The 25,524-nt window shown below is 25.9% G+C and overlaps 2 protein-coding genes and 1 non-coding gene across 14 annotated transcripts; 1 reads left to right on the plus strand and 2 right to left on the minus strand.

The window, feature by feature from the left end:
- The first annotated feature begins 174 nt into the window (after nt 1-174).
- LOC114126273 (serine-rich adhesin for platelets) lies at nt 175-14,519 on the plus strand. Of its 12 annotated transcripts, none has more exons than XM_027990182.2 (16): nt 175-509; nt 726-835; nt 6,746-6,972; nt 7,041-7,457; nt 7,524-7,607; nt 8,090-8,232; nt 8,307-8,483; nt 9,465-9,686; nt 9,814-10,009; nt 10,670-10,730; nt 10,800-10,907; nt 11,389-11,469; nt 11,767-11,898; nt 12,586-12,659; nt 12,783-12,798; nt 14,219-14,519. In XM_027990182.2, the coding sequence occupies exons 2-16, from the start codon at nt 749-751 to the stop codon at nt 14,225-14,227; spliced, it is 2,034 nt and encodes a 677-aa protein (XP_027845983.1). In that variant the 5' UTR covers nt 175-509; nt 726-748; the 3' UTR covers nt 14,228-14,519. The 12 variants fall into 12 exon arrangements, with proteins under 12 accessions (XP_027845983.1, XP_050054634.1, XP_050054829.1 ...); XM_050198677.1 differs by having other exon boundaries at nt 12,783-12,912; nt 14,219-14,359; XM_050198872.1 differs by having other exon boundaries at nt 10,790-10,907; nt 14,219-14,352.
- Nucleotides 14,520-19,839: 5,320 nt separating this feature from the next.
- On the minus strand, nt 19,840-19,958 carry LOC114126296 (5S ribosomal RNA). The gene has a single exon (XR_003592575.1). It is a non-coding gene; the product is annotated as a 5S ribosomal RNA (ribosomal RNA).
- Nucleotides 19,959-21,235: 1,277 nt separating this feature from the next.
- LOC114126276 (ras association domain-containing protein 8) lies at nt 21,236-25,330 on the minus strand. The gene is made up of 10 exons (XM_027990192.2): nt 25,072-25,330; nt 24,707-24,847; nt 24,535-24,645; nt 24,294-24,465; nt 23,709-23,881; nt 23,455-23,652; nt 23,155-23,397; nt 22,765-23,079; nt 22,526-22,655; nt 21,236-22,429 (listed from the first exon to the last, which is right to left on the minus strand). The coding sequence occupies exons 2-10, from the start codon at nt 24,776-24,778 to the stop codon at nt 22,329-22,331; spliced, it is 1,515 nt and encodes a 504-aa protein (XP_027845993.1). The 5' UTR covers nt 24,779-24,847; nt 25,072-25,330; the 3' UTR covers nt 21,236-22,328.
- Between the last annotated feature and the right edge of the window lie 194 nt (nt 25,331-25,524).

Raw genomic sequence — 25,524 nt, forward strand, 5'->3', positions numbered from 1 at the left:
CAGAGTGCCAGACTCGTGTCAAAAAAAACGACGGGACACCGCGATTCCGATCGTGGTGTATGCAGTGGCGGCAGTACACTACACTCCCTCCTTTGCGTAATCGTCACCCCACCGCCATACAGTACATTGACAACCGTCTGCGCCGATTTGTATTTACTATTATATATTATTATTATTATTCATTAATTATTTGGTTTTGGGCGTATTAGCTAGTAGTAGTTCAGTACGGTGGTGACCGTCGAGTCTAGTGGTTCGGGGTTGTGTTGTTGTACACCAACTCGTTCGTCAGCATAAATACCGAAAATAGACGTGCGTGATCGATTATTATAATATGTGACGGACTATCCGAAATGTGTCAGATACATCGAAATTAAACCGCAGTTAGACCTTGAAACGGTTGTGCGTATTATTGTTATCGTAATATCGTACAAATAATTCGATTAAACTCGTCGCAAATAATAGTTACATATTTACTCGGTCGTGCCATACATAACTACATAAGATTATAGGTACTTATTAAAATATTTTGTAGTGTATAAAAAAAAATACTCTAGAGTGCTGTACACTTTAATTTTGTGCTTTATAGTACTGAATTCTGCGACGATATGCATCTATTCAATATTTGTTCTTATTTATTTTAGTACATACTTATTATTATAGCCTACGAGTCGTATCTTTTTATAATTGTTGTTAATATAACTTAATTAATTTTTGTTTGTTTGTAGTTTGAGCGATTCTTTGGATATTTATGGGATGTAACTCGAGCAAAAGTACGTCCAAAGCTGTACACAAAAAAAAAATACTACCCATCATGAGTTTCCTGCCGTCCAGCAATGTAAGAGTAATAATACTATTTTTCGTTTTCACGTCTCTTGAGATGTTCATAAAAGAGGCGAATAATAAGTTAAAAACTTACAGTGTGTTAAGTTTTAAAATGTACTATATGATTTTTACACGAAAATTGATAATAATATGTTTTGTGTATTAAAATATATTAAAAGGTACAACAAAATATAATACAGCCAAAATAGGTATATCATAATCGTAATTATCGTATACAGCCATATGCCCATATAGGTACCTCAACTTGCTATAACTGCAAAGTTGTGTAATTTTAATCTAGATTACGATTTTGGTAGAATTATAAGCAAACAATTTTTATTTTTCAGTCTTACAAAGTATAAAATAGATTTCATTAGCTACATAATTTTTGCCAATTCTATATTGACTATGTTCAATCATTATAAAAAATAGTTTCCTGTTCATATAATTTTATCTGTTTATCACAATTACGACATTATACATTTAGTAATCGTTGGAGTTATTATAATAATGTATAACCATTGTTTTTAAAGCATGTTTGTATGAATACAAAACAATATACCCACCCATATAAGCATACTAATTTAATATTAGCATGGATTTCAATATTTCATTATCCTTTGTGAATGAATCATTGAAATTCTAGTATATTCAGTTTTATCTTTTTAACTAACATTTCACAGATTACATTTCAAGGTTTTTGTTATGGAGACATGTGTCAACTTGTTAAACAATAGAAAGTGAAGAAAACAACTTAATAATATAATAGAAGAGTTTACTCTTTTCTATAAAAAAATTTGCTTGGTGACTTTCATATTTTCAAGTGTTTATTAAAGCAATATAAAGCCAAATAAGTTAAATTACAGGTACATTAACAAACCAAATTAATATTGCAATTAATCCGTTATGGCATTATCTAATATGTTTATCTGCTATGTATATTATATTTATACTAACATCTCACAGTTAATAATAACATTATTAATAAAAATCGAGTATCTAGTTATTCTTAGGTATTATCTGATTTTGTTTTCATTGTTAGTAAAATGTATTCATGTTTTGTTATTTGGGAAATAGAAAAATTAATAATGATGACGCATCATCTTATTCCCGAGATCATTTCTACCCTCCTCAACTTGGTTATGTACTCGGTATTGATCCACTCTACTGAGGAACTGAGCATGTCCAGTAGGTGCGTGCATACAGCACCTTACCAACCCCCCGGACTTTCATGTGCCTATTCGTATTCCATTGCAGTGGTTGTATATTTTCGTGTTGTTTCTATACTTTTTTTCTAATGTGCATAGTGCATTCATTAATTATTGACAAATTACTTTATATTTAAAATTCAAATAATTGCATCTTATGAAAACATTTTAAGTAAAATTAATTATAACAACATTCTAATATAATATTTCGGTTGATAATATTAAATAGAGCGTACTGCAGTATTTTATAAATATGCTCATTGTAAAATTACATGTTAAAATAATACAAATGAGTCATACGTGATAATTAATTTTATAGTTTAAAATATACCTTTCAAACATGAAACAATAAACCAATATATTTTGTCGTTAGCTTTGATATTAAGTTTTTCGTATATTATCGTGTTAAAATTTCTTAAAAATAACATTTTCAGTCTGCAGTAGTAAATACAATTTAACTGATTAAACCATGTTGCATAATATTATGTACTTATCAGAATCGCATTAGACAAGATACTTCAAGAGAATATAACAAAATAACTACAAAATAATGGTAATATTATTAAATTTACCAGAATTATTTTCTAGAAATGTTCAATAACTTATAATTTACTGATAAGTAGAATCTACGGATAGTATTATATCGTAATTTTTTTTCATACATTTCTATCTATATTCTATTATAATATAGGATATATATATATATATATATATATTACTACTTTTCGTAACTAGGTAAAAAATGTTAGGGAAATACTATAGTCCCAATCTCCAAACAATGAATTAATCTGTATGGTAATTTAGTGGTCTTCGTATAGTATTTAATACAAGACACATACGCTGTATACCTATTATTTTATAAAATATAATTTCCCACAAAATTTTTCAATTATAAATTTAGGGGAAGTTAAATCTATATTTACATTAATGAATAAATTAATTAATCTATGATAAAATTCTAAAAGTTTGATGTAAAATTATGGAGCTTATTGCGTAAACATTTTTTATTTTATTTCCCTGACCTATGCACAGTAATCAGCATAGCTAATTTTGTGTAGTAAGTTTTAATATTAGAATAAACTGAGTTATTATCTAACTTTAAATTAAGATTATTATCTTTGTATGTTAACATTTTACGATATAATATTAATTGTTATATATATAGCGACATATTAATTTTTTTGAATAGTAATATTTTCTACATACATATGACAGTTATAACTTACTTAGGTACAAATTTAAATAACGTAAAAAATTCAAGTACAAACATATAGATAATCCTTTTAACTTTAAATTTGGTCATTGGTAAATTAATTTTATTATATATTATATTTAAGCAAAGCACAGAATGTTGGTTCTATTGAATGCAAATTTGAACGTAGGTATAAAAAAAAATAATATATGTAAGCAAAACAATAATAAGTGCGATCACTGGCTGGTTTTCTCTTTCGCTCTTTTTCGTGTATTAATAAATTGCTCGTAGTACAATAGTACATATTCTTGTTATATACTCTTAGGGATAGATTGTATATTTCTTAAAAAAAATAAAATAAAACGAATGATGCGCTATTATGCTCATATACTTTATTATTAGAGCAAAAGTGGTAAACTTTTATGGACTTTTGATCGGCCTCCGAATTTTTTGTTGTTACAATCGAGTCAATCGAACAACGAAAAAAAGATCGTTTATAATCAAAAATATATAAATATTTTTAGCTTTTGTTTAGAATAATATAAGACAGTTGCAATCGACTCTAATTCATGTCACTATCGACCTGTTGACCGTCTCTGCTTTCTTGGGCGCCCCCCAAGGGGGGGGGGGCAAGACGGGGCACTTGCCCCTTCCTGGAGGCTGGAATAATGTTTTTCACAGCAATTGGTAAAATTCCCAATGAGAAATAAGCTTCTAAAAATAGGTCTACCTGTGTATTCAGATAAAAAAAAATTTTGCTCCCCCCCTAGAAAAATGTCTGGGGACGCCCATGCTTGCTTTATAGGATATCACACCCGCATATCACCCTCAGTCGTACGAACGTAAACGTATAATGCGTTAAATTTGTGTATAGCAGTTACAACTTTTTTGCTATTTTTGAAATAATGTACCTACCTATTAACAAAATTATAAAAGACATTAAGAACATTATCTGTGCTTTCTCGTAGGTTTTTTACGATCTTTTAATTTTTAACTAAGTATAAGTATGTAAAATATTACAATTTAAAAATACTCATAACTTGTATAAGAATAATTAAAATATCGAAAAATATTAAATAACCCACAAAAATCGCAGATCTGAACTTTTACCTAATTTATCTTTAAGTTTGATCGTTTAAATCTAAAAATTTATCATATTAATTCACTCCATCATTAAAATTTTATATTAATTTAAAATTGTATTCATTAAAATCGGAACTACCGAGTACCGACTATAAATTTAGTAGATAGGTTGTATATACGAGTATACGTTTTTAAGACAAATAATACACGTGCATGTGGTATCATCTTTAGTAAAGTATATTTAATAGTGTCCAATTGATTATAAGGATATATTAATAATTTGATTGTTTTTTTTTTTTAATTATAACTATATTGGATTTTAAAATTATACGAAATTAAACTTAACATTTTTTTATTATAATAGATTTTGGCATTTTACTCTAAAGACTATAATATGAAGATCTTTATAGTGATATTTTTCAAAAATAATATTTAGAAACACGTTATCAATTAAGATAATTAGATAAATATATCGTAGTGTCTGATTAAATAATAATTGACAATAGTCGCATTGTAAATATTAATCTACCTTCTTATCTAGTGAAACTTTAGTTATAACTTTAAGTTATTACTTAAAAAGAATACTAAGAATTAAAAATATTTCGTGAAAATTTTGTTATTTTATTTTTGTATAATAAATTATTTCACAATTTATCCACATTAACTTAATACATTTCTAATAACTAAATAGCTTTGTACTAATTTATAAATTGAAGAGCACTAAAAATAAATTACGAATATTGAATATTAATACAATAATACAATACCCCTAGGTACCTAAATATTTTATCATTTAAATTATAATTGTAATACATAGTTTAATATTGTGATTTGTAATATTTCATCTCTAGTCATTGGACTCTTGGAATTTTATTTGATTATCAGTTAATATTTTATGATGAATTTATAAGATATGTTATTTGATTAATAATTTGAAATAAATTTACTGTGATAAAAAAAAAAAAAGAAATTCTTAAAATTAAAAACGATTTTGTCCATTAGCTTGTATATTATTTATAATCAGATTGTTTCTTTTATTGTGACTATTAACACCGGACTATAAGTTATTACTTATTCTAGTGAGGTAGTATTTTTTATTCAGTGCATTTAATAGGTGCTTGTAAGCGTAACAGTATAAATGCATATTATAATAATCAGTCGGAACCGTGATTTCCGGTGTTGGGCAATGATTATTCGTTTTGAGAAAACTATTTTAGTGGTATAATATTGATTTAAATTGGAAATCGGTTGCCTGTCCGTCTTTTTGATCGCATATATTAATTATTACTTATTAATTGTATATATTATGTATATATTGGTTTGTATTCTAGTTTTTAAAAGAATGAAGTTCATATATAACTAATATTTTTATTACATATTGGGTTGGTTTGGAATAAGTAATAATTTTATAGTTTAAAATTTATACTAAGATAAAGTATTATAATAATAACTTGTTATGTGATATATTTATAAAAATGTTCATAAAAGTTGTATAATATCTTAATGGTAGTGTTTATATTATTTTATAGGTACCTATATATAAATATTAAATAAATAAAAATTTTCCCATTTGGTAAAGTTACTAAGTATATAATATGGGTGGTCAAATCATCATCATATTCAAATGTCTATATCAATTGATGTTCTTTTTATAAATATTTGAACTTTAAACTTACTTAGTTGTTTAAATGTAATATTAACTTTTTCCAAAATGATACACGAATTTACAAGTTTTTCATTAATATGGTTTAATTTAATTTTATTAACTTTTAAAAATACAATATAAGTTCCTTCTGTCTATTCTAGTAATAGTTGTATTTGTTACTGGATACCCAATAAAGAAAAATAATATTTTCTAAAATAGTTAAGTGTATTATGTAAAATACTAAAATCATTAATAATTATGTAAAGACATTAAAAAAAATATAGACATATGTATTAAATAAAACAAGATTATGCTTTTCATATAATTTTTTTTTAACTACAAATAGTTGTTAAATAATGATAAATATTGTTGTAATGTCTTTGTCCTTGATCCTTTTAATTAATAATAGTTTAAATTATTTATAAAAATATAGCTTAGATAAACAGTTATAGTAGTTTAATGTTGTCAAGATCACCTAGTTACATTTGCCTTATGTATACAAGGGTATACCTTTTTAAGCATAGTTGGTAGTTAATAAATGATAAATATATTTAGTATGCCCATATTAAATTATTATAACATAATTCAGGTCATTGACAGTGCCTTGCTAATTTAATTTTCTTTTATGGAATAGGGAACGGGAATGGCCTTATGTTTACAATAACTCTTGCCTATACTATACACATCTATGACCATATGGTGTTTCAGTGCATTACATAATATTTCTCACACTCATATAATACTATAGTGTTAATGTTATACAGTTGAATTATTACTCAATGTTTTTTATTTTAGGCTAACCAATACCCGAAAAAACAGATACCAGCAACCAAAGGATTAGCATCATCTTTTGGGTTCAAAAAAACAACCCAAACCAATAAGATCAGACCAATATCAGCTCCTATTCAATCTGTTGAAAAGCCAAACAATTTTGAATCTAAAATGCTACCCAAACCAATGTCAACGCCTACAGAAAAATGTTCAAGAAATATAGCAAAGAGTAATACACCTTCTCCTAACAGGTTTGTTACCTTATAAAAATTATTTATTGAATTTCCTTTCCTCAGTGACTAATTTTTTTTCTTTACAGGTTCGGATTCTGTAAACCAGCATCAAAACTTGTTCAACCCACAACATCAGTAACACCAAAAAAAGTAGAAGTGGAAAGAAGAAGTCAATCGGAACCACAAAAAAGGGAAATTCCTAAACTTTTATCAAGTGGAACAAAAATGGCTGTATCCAGAGTTACCTCTAGTCATTTACCTAGGCCTCAAATACCAATCAGATATCAAGTGTCCAAAAGTCCCAATAAAAGTGCTAAAACAGCTACCAACATGAGACTAAAGAATGAAGCAATTAAACAAATGCAACAAGGAGTGACCATTCGAAAGTTAACCGACTCTGTTGAATTTACTGAAGTAATTGCTTTTAATAGACCATCAAGGCTTACAATAAATTCAAATGCTAAAGGTTCTTTAATTAGAGAACGAGCTAATAAATATTTGAGGTTAGTAATTAATATACATAATGTAAATACATTACTAATGTTTTCATTAAAATTTATTTTAAATAGACAAGTATCAAGTTCGTCTTCAAAACATTTGACATCGTCTGATGATGATTCAGATCTAAGCAGTTATGAAGAGAAACACGACAAGTAAATATTTATTTCTTTAATAATAATAATATAATAAGTCTAATAAGATGAGATGGACATCTAGCATAGACCATAAATTAAAATAAAATTTGGTTGCAATCCGTATGTGCTCTTTATTGCTGAAGAATTTGTTCCTAAAAATAAGGACTCAGATAGTTTTATTCTATTGATCAGACATAGTAGATTTATGACTGTTGTCTATAGTTATTTACCTAAACAAATATTAATAATCATGTATAACATTTTTTGGATTTAATAGTGTTTTTTATTATTTGTCAGTCATACCAGATTATGAGATTACTAATGAAATTTCATATTTTAATTTATTAATTATTTAAATTTTTCATAAATAATTTTCTTTTATTAAACATTTTGAATAGAGCATGGGGTTGGAAAAACGGTTCAAATATATGTTGTGCATCTTAGTAAATAAATGTTTATTATACTACTAAAAACAGTTTATTTTTATTATATTTTATCAGAGAGGAGTTTGTAAAAGAAAAGACTGAACAATTTGATAGAAAAGATACATATAGTGATGAAGAATATGGACCAGGTGAAGCATTAGCAGTAGAAGAGTTTACAGAAATGAAAGACAAAATAAATGTCATTGATAATAAATTTGGTATTTGCTTAAAATAGTGTATAATTAAATTAATAAAGTATTAATATCAACATTTAATAATTTCTGTTTTATAGCCAATGTTGATATGTCTGTATCACTACGTGATGTCTTATTGAATATTGAGGACACAACATTTGCTACATTAGCTGCTATGTCTTCTACAATAAGAATTGAAGATGAAACATCACCAGACGATGAATGCTTAAGCCCTACTGAATCAGAATCAGCTGAATTTCCACATAGTAAGACAGGTACTTATATTAAATTCTTGTTGAAGAAAAATGTAGGACAAATAATATATGTAAATTGTAAACAATTTAAGTGTCAACAAAGAATGATTTTTTAAGTTACGTAATTACATATTTTTTAATTTTCTATTAAAATTTTTCATTTACATGCATTTTCTAATCAACTACTCATTAATAATTAATATTTTATCAAAAACGTTGATATTACAACTAATATTGTAAAACGGTTTATTTTTTAAATAATTTAAAATCTAATATTATGTTAAAGTAATATTTATATTTTCCAATATTATTAAATTATTTATAAACTTAATTGATTACCTACATTTTTAATTAATCTTCCAAAATTCATACCAATTTTATCCATCTCATTTAAAAAAAAAATATAAAAGTAATTAATTGTTTTGATAAATCTGATGTCTCTTAAAAAAGTTTAGGAGTAGAATATATTAATTTTATTCTACTTCCACTCCATTCACTGTCAGACATGTAAACAGAAAACAACCAGGCGGGAGGGATCATATTAAGTAGAAAAAAAATCAAAATAACCTTATTACAGTCGAATCTCGATAACTTGAATTTCAAGGGAGGTAAAAATTAATTCAAGTTACAAATATTGCAATGAGTGCGTAAGAATTCCATAGGAACAAAAAGAAATTTGAGTTATCGAAACTCGACCATGTATGGAATGTCAAAAAGTAATATTTTTTGAAATTATTCTGGGTTTTTTAACATAACATTTTAATTTGAAAATAATTCATTTCTTGCCCCTTTTTTTGGAAAATTAAAATCGATTGTTGAAAATAATAAGTTGTATATTATAAATATAAATTATAAAAACTTTAATTTTATTTTTATACAAATATTTTTTTGTATCTAAATGTGTTCTAGGCACAGTTTTGTTATATATTTTATATATCATGTATATTGTAAATATGTAAATTAATGCACATGAAAATGGTAAAATTCTAATTACCCTTACAGAATCTACAAATAATGATAAACGTGACACTATGTCTCCAATTTTGCGATGCAATATCTCCAAATCCGGTTCTTTTTCATCAGACACTAGAGATTTTTTTGATGATGAAATTGCTGATCAACCTGCACTTATGTTTAGTGGGCCTCCATCAGAGTCTTGCAATGCAGAAGATATTGATGATGCTATATTTCGACTTGGAAGCCATTCCAGTTGTAACAAAAAATGTAATATTTTATAAATGTATAATGTATTTAATTTTAAAAATTTAAAATTTAAATGATAAGTATATCTAGTATAATCAGTTCAATGATAATATTAAAATGCTTATACATTTTTTACTCTAAATCATAGCCAAATCCTTGAGAAGATCACTAAGTGCTGATGGGTCCTTAAGTGAAAGTCTCAACTCTGATGACCTGATGCTTGATGTTGACTATGATCAAGCAGATGATAAACCGACCGATCCTGATAATGAAGACTTATTGAAAACACTGGAGAACACCAAACAAAATGCGTTTAATGAATGGAAATCTTTGACATCTACGAGGTGGGTATTGAATATAATTACGTATTTACGTAGTTTATATGCATGTAATATTATTTAATTACATAACGATTGTGTTGGTGTACTATGTATACCGTATCTACACACATTACACGCGCACAAATGAGTAAAAAATTAATATTTGGTGGGGGGAAAATATTTCATTGTTGTATATGAATAAAGAGAAGTAATGTTAATGACCTTGGTCCTTGGTCGTGTAACGTTAATGTACCTATAGGTACTGCTACCTATCAGTGTTGAGAGTTCCACAACTGCCTGCATCTGAGTCATTAAACCGGTTAGCCATACACCGTGTAGTCTGTTTTCCCGTCACTTATTTTTTCCTCATTTTTTAATAACATAGTATTGAACCTTTCTCTCCTTACGTGTTTCTTTTTAGCCATTTCTCAAAAACCATCTAATAAGATTATAAAATAGTACTCTATGCATAATATACATTCAACGTGTTAGAATTTCGAAATGATAAAAGCATTTAACAAGTCGAAACGAGTGTTTAAAAGGTAAAATACGACTAAAGCTAGTAAATTTTAAGTGAAATATGTAAAGAAAATAGGTTAATGTAATATTTAAATTGAAAATGGCTATTACTAGTATAACCTGTCAATACACATTTATCATCTTTTTATGTATTTAACTTTATAGAAACAGTAGTAGTTCACTTAAAGACGATGTAGTTCCAGTCAAAGATGATACAGATTCCAAAGTAAGTAGGACATTTTTTTAATTCTTGGGCGGTATTGACAATTTTGAGTAATTTTGAAGTGGTTATTAGGGCAGCAATGGGGATGTGTTAATGAGTTTCGATCGATTTCGAGAGGTAACGGACGACATAGCGAGTATCAAGAACATGCTATTCGAACTAAACCGTGCGCTGATAGAGGTAATTTTAATAATATTTTTTTATTTTCAAGCATAGATACTAGATATTAATTATACTAAATACCACGGTTAAAGATATACCGTGCTAAATACATATTATTATTTTAATGTTAACAAATTACAAGTTTTTGATTTGAATTTTTTATTTGATAATGACTTGATAAAATAATGATAAATTGTAATTATAAATAATTATTTTAATAAGTTGCAGTAAATAGTAATTATCTACTTTAGTTTAAATAAAAACAATTTTAAAAATAGATTACGTCTATTTAAAACAGAATAATAAAAACATCACTTACTATTCCAAAATCCAAGGCCTATTTTAAGATAGTTATTTTTAACTATTTTTCAAGGTTGAAAAACAATTAATCGTAATAATATGTCCTTAAACTGAATTATTTAAGGATCATCATTCAATATTCATCAATATTTTTTTTTATCACATGTTCTGATAGAAGGTGATTTGTGTATAATTCTAGGACAAACAAGATATAACGTACCCAGAAGACCAGGAAGTTCATTGCTGTTACGAGAATCAAATCTTGGATTTGAAACAACAGGTTAGTTAAATTATTTTATATACCTACGTATTAGATACATGTCTCCATTTATTTTCAAATTAATCAGTGATTATTTTAAACTTTATTTAATAAATTCAAAATGTGTCTTGTTATTCATTTGAAAGTACCTCATTTAATAGAAAATACTTAGATAGAAGCATGATTTGCATGATTATTTTTTAATGCTAAGCAATTTAAATATGAGGGAAATATGTATTTATAAATATCCCACTGCGTTTCGGAGACAAGTATGCATTTTCCTTGATCAGGAGCTGAGTTGCGGATCATCCGTTTCAGATAGCTTATATGGCACAACAAATGGAACAGAAGGATCGTACTATTCAAATGCTCAACGAACAGATGGCTCAACGACCACGAGCATCAATAACAACAATAGAAACGAGAAATGCTGCCACTCAAACAGACAGAGTATGTAAATGTAGAAATCATTATACATTATTATTATGCCTGATTCACTGAGCATACTTATTTATTGTACAGTTATTAAAAATCTGATCTTTGGAATATTTAAGTTTACTACCTTCAATCCCATTTAAATTCTTGAAATTTGTTGTATTACTTTATTAGGAGTGTCTTATAAGGATACAAACGTCTGTTTTTCAAATGAAAACTAATGGATAATATTTGTGAGAATGTAAATGTATCAAAATTTGAACAAGTAATTTTTGAGTTATTTAACTTTGTGTTCTGAGGATAATAGTTTTGAAAGATATGAAACTACAATGATAAAAACTTGTTACATAAAAGTTTCACTATAGTAATTAATATTTATTTATCAACATTTTTAATTTGTAAATCTGTATTACATATCTTATATCCAGTATTATATCAATTTTATATTTTTAAAAATTTATTCATTGTAAAAACATTTTTTGAATACCTACTTCTGAAAATTATGAATTGGGTACTTAGATTTATTGTAAAAAACAATGATGTATATTGTTTTAAGACACTCCTTAACTAGTGTTAACAATTTTATATTATACTTGAAGTAAATTTAAAAATTCCAAAATTAGGACTTTGAACAAATTGAATATTAAACAATAATTGAGGTTGAATCAATCTGTATTTGTTTTATTTAAATTTTTTTTCAAGTGTCGGTCGACCACAGCTCCAACATTATGCACATTCGATAGAGAAGGACAGGCAAATGGCCGTCCTGTAATAAGGTAACTAATTATTTATTTTATAATTAATGTATATATCTATAAATTGTATTAAAATATAACTATTTACACGTGGAATATATGTTTTGTTTATGCAAACAATGACGTGATTTCTGTCAACAATAGCTTCACATTGGGAAAGGTAGATAAACTCGACATGGTGTTTTGTTTATTCGCAATGTGTGCGTTCGATTATTTCTGCTTGTCTATATTAATGCTTTGACCATCTGGCACTCACTCTTACATGAGCATGCAGGTAGTTAAATTATAGGGTTTTGTTGTTTTTTTTTAACATTGATGAATTAAGAAGTTCTATAGAATGTCAATGGAATATGAATAATTTAAATATTATATTGTATATGATAATATACTATCATTTATCACTTTTCTTTATTTAATATTTTGAAATTATTCTCCTTTAATTCTATGTTAACTTATAATTTTTTTCATAGAAATATTTATATGTGATTCATATACATTTTAATATATCAATTATGCATGATCGTTATATTTCAAACTACCTAATTATTATTATTATTTACTTTCTACATTGCATGGTAATCTGTTCCATATTTTTTAAAGACAAGAGACATTTTGAATTTAAATATTGGTAAATTGTACTAGTATGCACTATTTAAGTGATGTAATCATTTAAAAATCATGATATTTTTGTTAGTGAATTAATTAAATCTGCATAGTAATATAGTAATATTATCATTTAATGTGATAACAATTATTGACTATAATAATGGTTTTGGGTATTGCCCTAAAAATATTTATGTAAAAATCAACATAGTTCAAATAATAATTGTAGTGAGGGACAATGATGTAAAACAAATTAATATTTTTTACATGAAATAGTTTTTTTTTTTTGTGAAAGCATTTAATTTTATTGTAAAACAATAAATGTTACTATACTATATCTCTAAAAACAAAAAGTCAAAATTAATATATTATGGTCCAACATAGCTATAAAAACAACAGCCAATATCTAATTAAAATACAAGTGTAAAACTTCACATTGTAGACTCGGTTTGTATTCACTTAAGTTTTTCCAGTAATTAAATAAAAAAATTTAGAGAAAAAATTTTAAAAATTTTTTATAATATGTAGGAGTTAATTATTTTAACACATTAAGTAAGTAATAACATTTTTTTTATTTGCTGATAACTTATTTTAATAAATAAAAATAAAAATCATTGAAATTATTTAAGTATTAAATGCTCTTTAATAAAGTTAAGTTTTCATATTTACCAACAAGTTCAATTAAATTTTATTATATAAACTTTAATAAACATTATATATTAAAAGAAAATTCTTTTTTGTGGAAAACTGTTGAGAAATAAAAATTAAATATTTTAAACACTAATAATTATTATTTTAAAGTAAAAAAATAAAATATAAAAATTATTTTTTAATTTTAGTTGTTGTTATTATGTAAAAGAAAAAAACCAGGAATTTTTGATTGTTTTATTGATATTTTTATAGAATAAAATAATTCCGTTATAATATCTTATGAATTTATCACATGGTCAAAAACTCACAGTGTTATACATTTTTAGGTGCAGTGACATGACAGAGAGATCCAAGTCTGTGTCGGGCAATCGCATACGTATCGGCATGTTAAAGCACAAATTTCTCATGGATGCAGGTCGAACGTTACCAAATGTTTGATTCCTTCCATACGTTCTCTTCGACCAGTATTAACAAAAACATTCCATGTTTAAGGTTCCATAAATAGTTTAATTTAAATTACCATTTATTTTCTACAGCTAATAAGTTTATCCATGTGTAATATTATATAAGTTTTGTTTCCAAATGTATAATTTATGTTCTTTATATATATATATATTATATAATGTATTTTTTTTTGTATTTTTTTTTTGTAACTTAAATGTGGGGGTTTTAATTTGCTTAAAATAAGTTATCTTTTTTCCACTTTACCAAAATCAAACTAGTCAATCTTTGTTTTGTTTTTATGAATTATATATTTTGTTTGTGTTGCATTCATAACATTTTTCTAGAATTAAATTATGATTTAAACATAAGGTTAGCTATTCCTTAAAATAATAATTATTATTATTATTATTTTATGTTGAAAATGTTTTCATTAAATACATTACACTTCCAATAATGATTATGTTATTATAAATAAATAAAATAAATATTTAGTTTATTGTACCTACCTATGTATTATAAATAGAAGATAAAATATTTATTATATTATTTTAATGACTGTATTTAGTGATTTTAAGATATAAATACTTTGGTTATTAACATTATTTTAGGTTGATTTTTTTTTCTTTGAAATATTTTTTCCAGGACTTGATTGTTACTGTTTGTTATTGTTTTTTGAAATTAATCTTGATCTTTGGTTTTGGTTGTCTATTTATATTTTATGGACTGTGCAAGTTTTGTTACCATTGCGATTTACTTTATTTTATGACCACGTAAAATTTCTATTCTATTTTTGCGTTTATACCTACATTTTAAAATAAATCAATATTAAATTTATTATTATATCAATAGCTCTCTGCTCAGTACCTTAATATGTTAAAGGTAATTTTCTAGTTGCTACTCTTAATTATTTTTTTTTAATTTTTAAGACTTAATATCTTGGGAAAGCTTATTACCATATTTTTAGAATTTGAAATCAATCCAGTAATTATTATGAAATGTGATTTTTTTTCTAACTAATAAATATATTATGTTGGTAAAATATTTAGAACATATCAAAACAAACATGTGTGTTTGTATTGTTTTATGTAAATATGAAACATTCAGGTGTATACCGAACACAGTAAAAAACATATTATAGAATTTTCATATGGTTATGTACCTCATTATTTGTAATGATTAAAAATAAAAATGAAGTAAAACTATAAATATCCAATCTATTTAATATAAGGTGGATTCACAATTCAGTAGTTTAAATAATTAACATTTTCTAAACTATTCATTTTGTTTTATGTAGTATTATAGGCATAACAAATTTTAACACTGCTATGTTTTGTTAATAAAATCTGAAACTTGAAAAATTTGTTGGTTCCTCGTCGTTTAATCTGGTAAATAATATTCGACGACAAATTATCTGCGTCACTAGATCCGGTGCAAAATATATTGTACTCAAAATAATCTGGTTTAAACTATCCGGTAAATCAAATTTACGAGTTATAAAAATGTAAGTTTTAATGTGTTTAATTATATGATAAAAATAATTTTTCTATTTTCTAATGATTTTATTATATAAAATCTTTTTTATGAATAATAATACGCCACACAATTTTTATCGTGTTTTTGTTGAGCCTATGTTATGTACTTAAATATCCATAGAATAATAAGTTGTTTGACTTATAACAAACATGAGTGCCATATTTAATTTTAGTATACAAAATGTTAATAAGGTTAATAAATCCATACAGGTGCCAATGTGTCATACAGTTACTGAGTTATATACAACACGAAAACTAGAAAATTGATTATTGATTGTCGCCAGATATTTTTGATACAGGATATTTTGTTGCCGGGTTAATCAATAGGCAGTAATACGGATTACCCATTAGGGAGGAGTAAATGCCCGCCTTATAGGGCCTCACTCATTTAAGATGCCCCGTGAAAACGGAAAACCATATTTTTTGTTTAATTTAATAATACCTGTATTTTATTTACGAATTCGTGGGAAAAAAGTCAATAGGTTTGAAATATAAATGTTATAGATATATATAGTTAATATATAAAGTTAAAGATATATGTAAAAAATAATTTTGTAGGGGCCCGCAAGTGTTTAATCCGGTACTACCAATAGGCAATAAGTAATAACCATTGGTAGAAAAAATATACCTATAAACCGGGCGCACATTGAGATGCAGCGCAGCGTAGGAAAAACTGCGTTACAAATATACAAATTAAACAAGTCCCAAGCGGCCAAGCCCAGCTAATTAATGTATCAGTATATTTGTTTTATATTAGTTATGTTAGTATTAAAATATATTAATAATAATATTTTAGGTAATTTTTATTAATTGAATACTAGGCATTTACCATTTTTAAATTTAATCTTCATATATAATTGACATGACTCGGTATCAAATAAGACTTTGTAATGTCTAATGGCTTCGATTAAAGTCTCTTTCATAATGAATGATTAAAAAATTACAAGTAATAGGTAATAATTATATTATAATAGGTATATTCCAAAAAGCTTGTGACACGTTTACAGTAAACTGTATCGTAAACACTACATGATGCAGGACAACAGGCACAGTACAGACCAGCCCTGCCTTCCAATATGCGCTAGTAAATTCTGATTACATAGATTACAGTTAACTACGCTGCGTTGTCCTACACTGCGCTGCGTCGCCTGCATCTCAATGTGCGTCCGGCCACAAACAAAAAATACCACCCCCGAAGTTTGAAATTGAAACATTATTTCGACAATTTATGCTGTATACAGGCATAAAAAAAAACACATCATTGTAAAATCAATAAATTTATCACTTCGTTCAGAAACTAATGTATATATTAGTTAGTAATACTATAAACGAAAAACTTTCAACAAAAATAAAATCAGGGATATTTCCTAATTTGAATAATTCTTATCAATTATCACCACATATTTATTAGAACAAGCATAATTTTTGGATAGTGATGGTTATTATAAATAGTAATAATAAAGAAGTATAAATTTTTAATAATTTTGTGTTTGTAGTTAATACTTTGATAATATAATTTAAGTATTTTACAGAAAATTAATTTGAAAATATCTACTTCGCCACTTGTTAGGTTCATGAGCTACTATTAAATAAACTAAACACATTACTATTTGTATAATAATATAATATTATATTATATTATTCTAATATTATTTACCATGATGGTAACAGAAAAGCATTTAACAACACAAATGTACCTAAATTGCCTATTCAGAACGCCGTGCGATCAAACATAGTATTGGGAAAAGGGTAATAATTTAAACCTTCTGATATAAAATTATGGAGTATAAAAAAAATATTAATTTATTCAAATAGATAAACATGAATAAAAACGGGTTAAGGCCCAATGCACTAATGGTACAGATTAGTTAAGCAATAGATATTGGTACATTATAATATATTAAAATATAGAGTATAAATATATTATGTAGGTATATGTATTATGTATACAATTTGTTACTTATTGAATTTTAAAATATTTGTTAGTTTTTTTTTTTAGAAGTGTTATAAATAAGAATAACATAATATAGGTATAAAATTATAAAACTTCAAAAAAAAAAAAAAACGAACAAATATTCAAAAAGTAACCAATAAGAATTAATTTTAAATGATTTTAAAAATTTTTAAAATAATGTATTATTTATTAAAATTGGCATGGCTCTTATTCGGTCAATTTTGAATTTAGAACCATAGTTGATACACCAAAATTACTAAAATAAAAAATAGGCTTATCCGAATATGGTGTTTAAAGTAGGTGTTGCTATTAAAAAACGTTTTTGCTGAGCATGCGCAGACCAAAATTTCAAAATTTTTTTTTTTTATTATTCAAAAATATGTATTTTTATACCACCAGCTTGTAAAAAAATCGATTTATTCTAAAATAATCCAGCCGAGAAATTGAGTGTTCCCTTAATTGGTGAACACTGTATATACGTACAAAACAAATACACGACTATGAATTAGTATAATGACGAATTTAATTCAACTCTGTCGGTTTAAAAACTACCCATGCAAATTTAAAAAGTCAAAATTCGACATTGGTGTTCTTGTTACAAAAAGACAACGTTTCAGTTGAATGGCGTTTTATCAATCGCCAATCCTAAAACTTTTAGAGCTTTACTGTTAAATAAACCTAACTTTGTGTTCTCTTAATATTCATAAAAATTAAAATTATACGAAAAGGATATACCAATATCTTTTATGTAAGGAACAGATCCAAGTTGATTAATAATTATAGAATATGCATATTTTATACGCGATCATGACCCAAAGAAACGCATAGAGTAACATTTAGAAATATTTAAGCTCATGTTCTATTGTATAGATCAATCAAATAAATATTAAATTCATTTTGTAAAATATAACAGTCTTTAATTGAGGAAATATGAAATCATTTTTTAAATTATCCACAAATAACAGAAATTGACTATTTAGAGGACTAAAGAGATATCAAAAATAAATATAAGGAATAAAAATGGAGATAAATGACTTTCTTGGGGAGTGCCATATGGGACCGACATAGTAGTAGTTAAATACGACTTAAACTATAATCTAGGCCGTATCCAGAATTTTTTTCGGAAGGTGCAAAACATGTATATTGTGATTTTATTGAATTTAAGTCCATCAATAATAAATTAACAATTAATCCATTAGTGAGAGGCGAGCGCTATAATAATATTTAATATAATATGATACAAATTAAACAGGGATAATGTGAAAACAGTCAATATTTAATTTAATTGGAATTTAAATCATTTATGACTGAAAATATTTACGTCGGTACTATAAATAGTTATGCTAAACATTTTAAAAATATTGAAGGAATTTTGGGGGGGGGGAGGGGCTATTAAAATTTGAATGATCTTATTTTGATTAATAAATTCAAATTTAAATTAATTTATCATGACCATAGCATGTTGAATACACCAATTCTCGTCTGATCCCTGAAATGTAGTAACGTCGGACGTAGTTAATACTTGGATGGGTGACCGCTTGGGAACACTGCGTGTCGTTGTCAACAAAATTATGTTTTTCTTTACATGTTATGTATATATTTTGAGTCTTTTTATAGAAAAATAATATTTATTTACAAATTTAAGCTTAAAAACGTAGACAAGTGAATGCTTTACTATAGTAGGTGTCAACTTTCAAGTGAACATTGTATTGGACTTAAATTCAATGGTAGATATTGTGTACGAGAAACGTAATACTGAAAAGAAACGGCAGCTGATATTTCAAAGGGTATTTTAAAATATAGTTGTATTGCAAAAAGTAATTAATTGTATTATTATATCTACCATTCAATTTAAATTTAATAAATCCAAAACAATTTTCACGTAATACCCTACAATGTAGAAAACAGTGGTATCCAATTTTCTACGTTTTTAAGTTTAAAATTGTAAATAAATATTATTTTTCTATAAAAAGATGCAAAATATGTATTTACATGTAAAAAAAAATTATAATTTTAATGCCAACGGCACGTAGTGTTCCCAAGCGGTCACCCATCCAAGTACTAACTACGCCCGACGTTGCTTAACTTCAGTGATCGGACGAGAACTGGTGTATTCAACGTGGTATGGTCGTTGGCGGATGCAAGTTAAAAATATTTGATATTTATATTTATTAACCATATTAAAATTATTCAAATTTTAATGATTTGCCACATACCTATTTATAAAAATTATAATTATTATTTAATGATACTAGATAAATTTTATAAATCTATATATTGTACAGTAAAAAAAATAATTTCCCGGTCTTTTGATATAATGATATAATGATATACCAAAGAATAGATTAAACTATTCTGTAATTTATTTTACTATTTTACCATACCATTAGGTATCCATTATCCACTATCATAGGTAATAGCATATATTCTGAAATATTTCATCTATATTTATTATATTATTGTTTATAACTTTGGAGTCAATGTCACTTTAATACTTTATCATAAAACAATAAATAGGTTTATAAATTCATAGTACAAGTACAAATTATATTGAGTATAAAATATAAACAGTATAAAGTATAAATGTATTATCATCTAACCAGTATTCTGTGTTAAAAATAAATATATTTTAAAATTGAAAAACATGTATTTTGAAAATGTCATTGTGTGTAGTAAAATGTATAATATTTTTAAGTTTTTTAATTCCACGCATGTAATGTTTTTGAATTATAGCAAAATGATTAACATCAGTATTTTGTCGTATAAATATATAATTTTGTTAAAATTTAAGTTTTAAATATGTATTGAGATTTTACAAATTTCATTAATTTTTAACTTTATCTAAATTTCATGGCGATTTAATCTGTCAAACTTAACTATTAAAATATTGTAAAATTTTACTTTATAATATACAAATTTATGAAATATCATCCTTATACATATTTATAAACAGGGAAGCCGAACCTATAACCCGAAAATTGCGACTACCCTCTTTTTTTTTAGTGGGTGGGAGTCTGTCTGTAACCAAAAACTATTTATGTAAATTATAAATGGATAGATATATTTAGCAGTCTGCAAGGAATAGGGATAAAAAACTGGCTAATAAATAACATACGTATGATGTAAAATATGATGGGTAACGAGAAGTTATTTTTGCCCCTGCCACCATAATTTAATTTTAGTTCGGCACTACTGTTTATACATTTATAAATTTCAACTATTTATCATGTACATATATGAACTTACTAAAAAATGTATCAAACTTTTAACTCATTGTTGCAAAATCAATACATTCATGGCTCTGCTCAGAATCTAAAATTCTAACATTTTCAATTGTTCATAATTACTACATTAGTTGTGTCTTATTCATATTGTATGGTAATAAAATTATTAAAAATAATAACTCAATATACTAAGTCTGTAAAAGCAAGTTTATTACTCAACAATGGCTACAAAAGGCAATAAATTAAAAATATGTTCATTCAATAATAATAATAAAAAAATTGACTAATAAATTATAAAAAAAATAATAATGATAACGAAGACTAATTTCAAAATACTTTTTGAACACAATATTTAATAACTTAATTAAACAATTTAATTACATACTTTCATAGTAAAATAAAAATTAAACTGTTTAATAACATTATAAATAAATATTAAAACAGCCATTAAACATAATAAATAGTTTTTCATACATTTCCATATTATAATTAATAATACTAAAGACTAATGAAATAACAATGCAAACTGATTTCATAGACTAATTAAACTTATTTAAAATATGAAAGATAAATTTTTAGTGGCACTAAATGTATGACAATACAATATATTTTAAAAATGAAATTTTTTTAACAAATTTGTAAAATAAAAATTTAAAGTTAAGAAAAGAAACTTTAAGGTACGGAAAATAAATATTTTCTTTCCAAAGATATAAACAATAACAAAAATATTTTCTCGGTTTTTAAAATCGAGAAAATAAAACAATAATAACATTAATAATAAGTAAGTAAAAATTTAATATCCAATAAATACATTATTGACTTATTAATTTGAAGTGATGAACTTTTTTTAAAATGTAATGAAGACAATGATGCTAATGATTTTAAATATTGACAATACTAGACATATATTAATTCATAATACACAAAATAATATGAAATTAATAAATAATAACTAACTTAAATAAAGAGATAATTTCCTACATTTATTTGAGCTGAATAATAAAAAAAAATTGTAGCATTTACTTAAAATTAAAATGTAATACATTATAAAGAGATCAAATTTAAAAGAAATTAACTTACATTTTGAGAATTAAATTTTTGGTTTCGTAAAAGAAAAAAGAAAACAAAATTTGTGTGATGTGCAATTACTATTATTTATAAACCTATTGGTTATCAAAATGCATAATTTACAATTTAAACATTGCTCTAAATGCACACAAAATTTAAAACAATAATTAAAATAGATTTTAGAGCAAACAATTTTGATTAAGTAACAAAAAAGTTACACCCAAACACCATGAGGGTTCTTACTAGTAGGAGCCGCATTTTCTAGTTGTCTAGGCGATCCAATCATTTTACGAGTGCTTCCTGGTCTTTGAGCACCTAAACATATAAAAATAATTTAAAATAGTTTTATAACATGTCATTTTTTTATTGATATAAATACTAATTGAGTAATATTTAGTAGAAGTTACTGACCTTCAAGAATAAATTTCAATTCATCTGGTGGTGAAATAGCTAGAGACTGCAAATTTGCTTCTTTCATGTCAGCTACCAGTTTATCTACTTGCCTTTTTTTTTCAGTTATAGTTGTTTCTAACATAGCAACCTTAAATGAAAAATAATTTAATTATTTCATCATTTAATATACACATTAAATGTTTATAAACATTAAAAAAAAATATGTATATAATATATATATATATATATATAATCACCTCTTTTCGTAGACCATCTCCAACTTGTGCAGCCATTTCTGTTTCTTGCTTGGCTCTTTCTACTTCACTTTGTAATCGATCAACTTCCTTCAAAATACCCCTTTCTGCTCTCCGCTTCTCTTCTAGATCTCTTGATAACATTTTTTGTTCCAGTTCCACTTCTTCCATTAAAAGACGTATTTTGTTCTTGCACACAAGTAACTCAGTTTCACAATTAGCCAATTTAGATCGTAATAATGTCATTTCTGATTTTAAAGTTTTTTCTTGCTGACGAACAATATCATTTTCTTCTTCTACTTGGCCTAAAAGTCTCAACTAATAAATTGAATAATAAATAAATGGTTAATTAATGTTTTTTAATAATGCAGTTTTATTATAATCAAAACTTACCTGTTCTTCTGTATGTCTACCAGTGGCTTCAATTCTAGCAGCTTCCTGAGTCATAAAATCCATCTGATGTTGTTGTTCCCTAGTTTTACCTTCCCAATACATTATTTCTGCATCATACTTTGTTAGTTCTGCTTGTTGAATAGATAATTTATCTCTTTGATAATTTATAAGCCTTACGAGATCTTTATACTGAGGGTTATACATGACATTAGTACTATTGCTATTATTTTCATTCTGATACTCCTATAAAGAAATATAAAAGTATAGTAAAATACAAAAATTGATGACATAGTAAACTACCTTGAAAATTGTCTGTTTTAAACGATCACTACCCACAGTCGTAGGAGATATTCTTGCTGGACTGACAGAAGGTGGAGGAGGTTCTCGATATGGTGGTAAAGCCCTAGTAACAGGAGGCCGATAATTACCATTATCAACCTTTTTGTTTGGACTTGTTGAGTTTTGCAATGGTCCATTTGTTAATGTTGAATTCTGATCCTTAAGTAATAATTTATATTAGCCATTAATATTTGAAAGTAAATTAATACAATTACTTTATTTAAATGACTAGAAGTATTTGTTGGCGAAGTTGATAAGGGAACACCAGACGGAGTAGATGAAACTACTGTTAATGGTGCTGCACCACTTCCAGGTATAGTGGGAAGAACATTGGGTCTTTGTTGAGGAATTCCACGTACAACACCAACATTATCGGGTACGCGATTACCTTAAAAATATGATTATTTATTACATATTGGTAAAAGTGTAGAAAAGATTTAATCAGAAATAGTGAAGATAATTCAAATTATATGATTTGGAAACTAATTGATTCAAAATTTTTACTGTTGTTAAGACAATTTTTAGCTAAATGAGTATTTTTTAAGACAATAGTGAAATATTTAATAAAACAGGTGCTGATAAAAATGTATTTTTAAATTTTATTACTATAAAATTACTATAAGCTTAGCTCTGGTATCGTGAGCAGTAATGCCCATAGAATATAAATTATAATCCACAACATTGTATCAAAAACACATAAATTTTAGATGAAAAATAAGAGCTTGGAGCAGTGTTTGAAAGAAATCTTTTTGATTTCATGAATAACATTATTGTTTATTAACTATATATAAAATCCATACTATTAAATATTAATGATTTCCGAGTATCTTTATTTCTCTCTTGAGCAAAATAAGGAACACTATCAGCCTCATTGTACTTTGGATTGTTGGATGTACTATTTGAAGAGACATTCCCTGAACGTTGTAATATAAACTGCACATCATTGGCATATTCTCCCCATTTCATAAGAACCTAACAATGAATTAAATATATTAGATAATAATTTGTTGAACATTTTTATAAAAAAAGTTTAACACCTACAGTTACTGGATGATCTTGAGGTGCAAGTAGACGTTCATTGTTACGCCATCGCTCAATTAGAGTGAATCTGCCAGTCTTTCCAGTAGCATGAGCTAATGCGTACACAACATCCTATGATAAAAATGTTAGATAAAAACATTACATTAAGACACACTAGCTACTAATAACTTACTTGACAAGTTGTTGATTCATTAACACCACATACAACCCGTTGAATTCCTTCTACCCAAACTTTGAGTTCCATGATATCAGTATTAGCAAATTGTAAATATTGTTAGAATGTTGTCATCATACAATTCTCCATTCATGATTGCTAAACAAACAAAATAAATAATGTGATTAAAGAAATCAAGACAAAAGACACCAAGACATAATTAATAAAAAAAAAAATTAACCAATGCCTGTATCAATAAAGCATGGGTTAAAAAAATGATAAAAGATACACTTATTTCAGAATCAAAACAACTTTCATGGCATTGACCTAGAGAAAAATATTTATTAATTGTGTAGAGATTTAGAAATCAGGGTCAAACGTACCGTAATCATTTCGTGTGTTTCGGGCCAGAATAACACCATATTATATTGAAATTGAATTTTCCATTTCTTAATCTCCAAGGTCCAATAATCAAATCTAGTGACTTTTCCAATCTAATCTAATTAAATAATATTGATGATCCAAACTTCGGAGAGAACAATGAACTCTGTCTCTGATAAAGATAATATTATTATCCCAAAATAATAAATATCAAATTTCTTTACACGCTTACATTTTGATAGGAGACAAAAAATATTGCTTTATCGTTCACACTGAATAATATCAAGGAGATTGTATCTGTGCGTCTAGTTCAAAGTAACAAAGTAGGTGCCAAAAAAAAAAAAAATTATTTGGTAAACTATAACTAAAGCAAATTTACCAAATAAGTACTATAATATATGAATATATTATTTGATATAACTATATAAGTAACTAACTAATAATTTATTATTGTT

Source organism: Aphis gossypii, chromosome 1 (genome assembly GCF_020184175.1).
Source record: "Aphis gossypii isolate Hap1 chromosome 1, ASM2018417v2, whole genome shotgun sequence".
NCBI classification, from domain to species: domain Eukaryota; kingdom Metazoa; phylum Arthropoda; class Insecta; order Hemiptera; family Aphididae; genus Aphis; species Aphis gossypii.